We start from the raw sequence: 4,455 nt of genomic DNA, 5'->3' as shown, positions 1-4,455 counted from the left end.
AACATCTTAATGGTGGCTGGGTTTGTTTACACACGGTGAGTTAGACAGGAGCAAGGTTCCCTATAGGAACCTGCTTTTTATGGGTGGGAGTGTTACGGCTCTGGGCCTTGTTGGGCCTGGGTTGCAGGTCTCGTCTGTCTTTGCTCCTCCCCTTTACAGGTGCTGCTGATTTGTTCATATGGAGCGCAGAGTACTTGAACCTGGCCGTCTCCGTCTTCTGGGTCGCCCTCAGCGTCCACTCTGCCGCTTGTGATGTTTGGTTGCCAGGCCTCAACTCCCCTCCTGTTGCACTTTTGAGTTTGTCTTTGTTTTGGCACCTCAACACTTCCATATGCACTCATACAACACATCCTAGCATTTGCATTACACCACTGATACTGATGTCCATAATCCATTGATGTTTTTGTTAATATTCATTTGTATGCACTTTAACCGCGGCATGGTCTACTGTTTTTGTTACGACCCTGAGCCAGTCGTAACACTGTATTTCTCATTTTAGTTCTGAGGACAACCAGCGGAGCCATTAATTGCTAATCTATCTCTACACTCAATGCCAACAACTGTCTGATCATTTTGAGGATAACGCCTTGTAGTTTGATTTGGATTTCCTTGAGCAACGCTATGAAGAGATCTACAGCATCTTATTACGAGCTCAACAGACTGGAGTCTTCACTAATATTGATATTTGTTTGGAGGCTGTGCAGTTGGCACTTCACACATTCCCACATTTGTTTAATCTTTTTTTATTTTCCATGTACCTTTTTTATTAACAGAAAACTGTATTTCTTGTGAAATTGCGCTTTTTTTCTTCAACAAAGGTGTTTTTGAAAATGTTACTATTTTTTATTTGTTCATCAGATTGTAAATAGTTCTGTGTTCACAATGTTATAAAACATTTCCTTTGTAAAATTTATTATTGTGGCCTATAATGACACGAGGACAAATTATACTCATCATAGTTCTCAATAGAATAAGTGAATTGTTGACTGGAGGAGAAGCATTTTTGCTTAATTTATGTAAAGACCACCTGATTTTTCTAGTTTATTTTTGGCTGTACAGATAACAGCACTCACTGAAAATATATCTGGGGTTTTAAATAAGATTCCAAGGAATTTGAATTTGCACAGGCACATTATTGTGAAATAGACTGATGGTGGTGGTAATGCCTGACGTGGTTCACGGCAGAATCGTGTGAAGCCATTTCCGGTTCAGTGGAACTGGGGCGTGAGGGTGCGCATTGGTGCTTCGAGGGCCACATTAAAGACACGGTGGCATTTTGACCATTTTTAATATTAGCGAGTCCTCCAAGGATAACTGTATTCTCAGTTTATATTAATGTGTACGAATTTCCTAAAGAGGAAAAAAATGGTTAGCATCCATTGGCCCACTGTGCCCCCTGTTAGTTTTCAATCAATTAACAAGCTGGTGGCCCAGACACTGGAGATGATGTAAAGCAGTCTGGGTCCTTCCAGTGCGAGCAAACATGATAAATAGCATGAACTCTCTGGTATTATTTTTTAACAGGCCTATTAAATTAAGCCCTGCACCCCCTCCTCCCTGCCCAACGCCCATTATCCCAAGGCTGTTTGGGCCAGGACCCCCTCGACCTCGTTAGGTGCCCTGATTAATGCCTAGAGAAAATACGAGGTAGAAGTCTAAGCATTTTAAACCACTGATAATTGAAACCACTAATATTGAATGACCAACATTTTTGTTATATCTAATAAATGCTTTGATCAGACATGACACATATTAATGGCAAAGAGAACAGGCAACAGCAACACTGACCAACAACAAGGACCAATCACGGAAGTTTAATCAAAAAACAACTGCGAAGGATTCACTGCTTTACTGCAGATGAATTAACAAGATGACAGTAATAACTATGACGAAGCAAGAGACATAACCTATGCAACATAGACATATGCAGCGAACACATCTACATGCAACATTAACATATCCATAAAGCACTAAGACCATAGACGTCAACCAAAGTCACATGGCAACATAGACCAACAACTACACATATGACTTGTACTTATTTTTGACACAAATGGAACCCTATATAAACAAATGGACAAAGGAGAAAAAGTTAAAATAAAACGTATTAGAAGACAAAATAAATCAATGTATAATTTAAAAAAGAGACAAAAAATTAACACGTAAAATAAATGCAATAGAAGTAATTGGCTAAAGAAATTAACTAATGAATAAAACAATAACACTGGAAATAAAATGGATAAGAAAATTAGTTATATTTTTAAATACTGCTGAAAATGATAAACAAATACAACTTTGTCACACAGGATAGTCAAATAACTTTCATTTTTAGACGGTTAATACCATTAATTACTTTATCAAGTAATTTGTTTTCATTACCAATTTTGGCAAAAGATACGTTTCCACTTCACGCTGCATCTTCTCGTCTTCAGTAGCTTTAAATATCACATTTCTTGCATCTTCAATTTATCAGCTAAGGGTTGATTACAATGTCTCTATAGTAATTATCAATTTGTTGCTTTTTCTGTATCCATTTGGTTGACTGTGTAATGGTATAGTTTCCCTCTTTGATGCCAAATGACATGTTTTATTGGTGCTCAGACTGATGCTGGATGTTGGGAGCCAGACTGCCTGGAAAACGGCATCCAGGCGGATGGATTGATGCCCAGAGACAAAACCTCTGGAAGAATAAATTCCTCCATTGAGACCAGTTCTGGAAATCACATCCCTCAGGCCGTCTGTATGAAGCTGGAGCCCACCGTCATGGGTAAGTCTCACCACATGTGGTAAAGTACTGAATAAAGCAAATGTATCTGAATTTGTTTATTAAAGTCAATATTATGCATGGCTATTTGTTCTCCGTCCCTTACAACATAAATTGCACACTAGACACTACCATCACTTACACTATGTTAGCTCCTTATATACAAAATGTCCCCACATAAATCCTTGATTTGGAATAACAAATCCAAGCAGTCAAAGATGTGACTTAAGTTTCCACTGTGGTCCAAAAATAGCTTTTGAATACCCTTTTGATGACCTGGTTCAATGTTTCCTGCAGATGTTAAGCAGATGCTGGTGGTTAAAGAAGAAGACACAGAAGATGAAAATCCTAGTTCTGATCTGCATGACCCAAAACTCTACCACATAAAGAAGGAAGATGAGGATGTCTGCATCAGCCTGGGGGGAGAGCTGCACAAAGTGAAGGTGGAGTTTGAAAGTGGCATAAAGTGTGAGGATGGTGAACAGTCCCCCCTGCTCTCACAGCTTTATCAAGACCAAATGAAAGATGGAGAATTTTCAGAAAAAAACAGAGGAGAATCCATCAGGTCAGAAGATCCTGGAGATGATTCCAACTCCTTAGAGTATGAAGACACCGAAAGAGATGAAGATGTAAATCACCCTGTCTCTGAAATGAAAGACTTATCAGACTCCGGACTGGAAACTAAGGACATGGACAATGGCTGGAAGGAGAGCAGAGCTCCTGAGTCAGATGGAAACCAAGCTAACAAACAAGATCCAGAAATAGTCTCTCCAAACTCTCTGGATTTTAAGAAATGTTTTAAAAAGAACAAAAATGTTAACCCACAAAGGAAGGTACAGACAGGAGGGGAATTTAACTGTGAAAACTGTGGCAAAATCTTTTTTGGAAAATGGAATTTAAATGCACACATGAGAATCCACACAGGAGAAAAACCTTTCTGTTGTGATGTTTGTGGAGACAGATTTAGCCATAGTTCACATTTAAACACACATATGAGAATTCATACAGGAGAAAAACCTTTCTGTTGTGACATTTGTGGGCACAGATTTAGACAAAAATCACTTTTAACCACACACATGAGAATTCACACAGGACAGAAACCATTCTGTTGTGATTTTTGTGGACACAGATTTAGCCATAAATCTAGTTTAATCACCCACATGAGAATCCACACAGGCCAAAAGCCTTTCTGTTGTGATCTTTGTGGAAATAGATTTAGCCGCAAAACTACCTTAAACAAACACATGAGAATCCACACAGGACAGAAACCATTCTGTTGTGACGTTTGTGGACACAGATTTAGCTGTAAGTCACATTTAAGCAGACACATCAGAATCCACACAGGACAGAAAATAACTGTGGTATGACGACTCAAACTGCACAACTCCAGTTACTTGTGAAATATTTATTTGTTGGCATTCAAGGCAACAGTCTTCACTTTTAATCTTAAAACGTTTTATTTAAGTAGCAGATTTGTTTAGTTGCATGACTGGTAGCTTATTAGCCAAGTAATCTGTTGCTTAGACTGAACTGTAGCACAGGTGCGTTTGAAGTTCATGCGTTTCTCCAAGGTACAAAAATTGAATTGTTTGTGTGATGCCCCAAGATGTCAATGCTACCCAGTGGTGGACAAAATACTCAAAAAATTTACTTAAGTAAAAGTACAAATACACAGACAAAAATGTACTGAA

General features: G+C 38.6%; 1 protein-coding gene across 1 annotated transcript; it reads left to right on the top strand.

The window, feature by feature from the left end:
* The first annotated feature begins 2,230 nt into the window (after positions 1-2,230).
* On the top strand, positions 2,231-4,449 carry LOC106939873 (zinc finger protein 771-like). Its single transcript, XM_015022440.1, has 2 exons — positions 2,231-2,767; positions 3,062-4,449. Exons 1-2 carry the CDS (start codon positions 2,578-2,580, stop codon positions 4,129-4,131), a joined length of 1,260 nt encoding a protein of 419 aa, XP_014877926.1. The 5' UTR covers positions 2,231-2,577; the 3' UTR covers positions 4,132-4,449.
* The last annotated feature ends 6 nt before the right edge of the window (positions 4,450-4,455 follow it).

Source organism: Poecilia latipinna, unplaced genomic scaffold (assembly GCF_001443285.1).
Source record: "Poecilia latipinna isolate Pla-1442-1.1 unplaced genomic scaffold, P_latipinna-1.0 Scaffold3007, whole genome shotgun sequence".
Classification (NCBI taxonomy): domain Eukaryota; kingdom Metazoa; phylum Chordata; class Actinopteri; order Cyprinodontiformes; family Poeciliidae; genus Poecilia; species Poecilia latipinna.
Note: the sequence above shows the minus strand (reverse complement) of the source record. Positions and strands in the feature narration are given on the sequence as shown.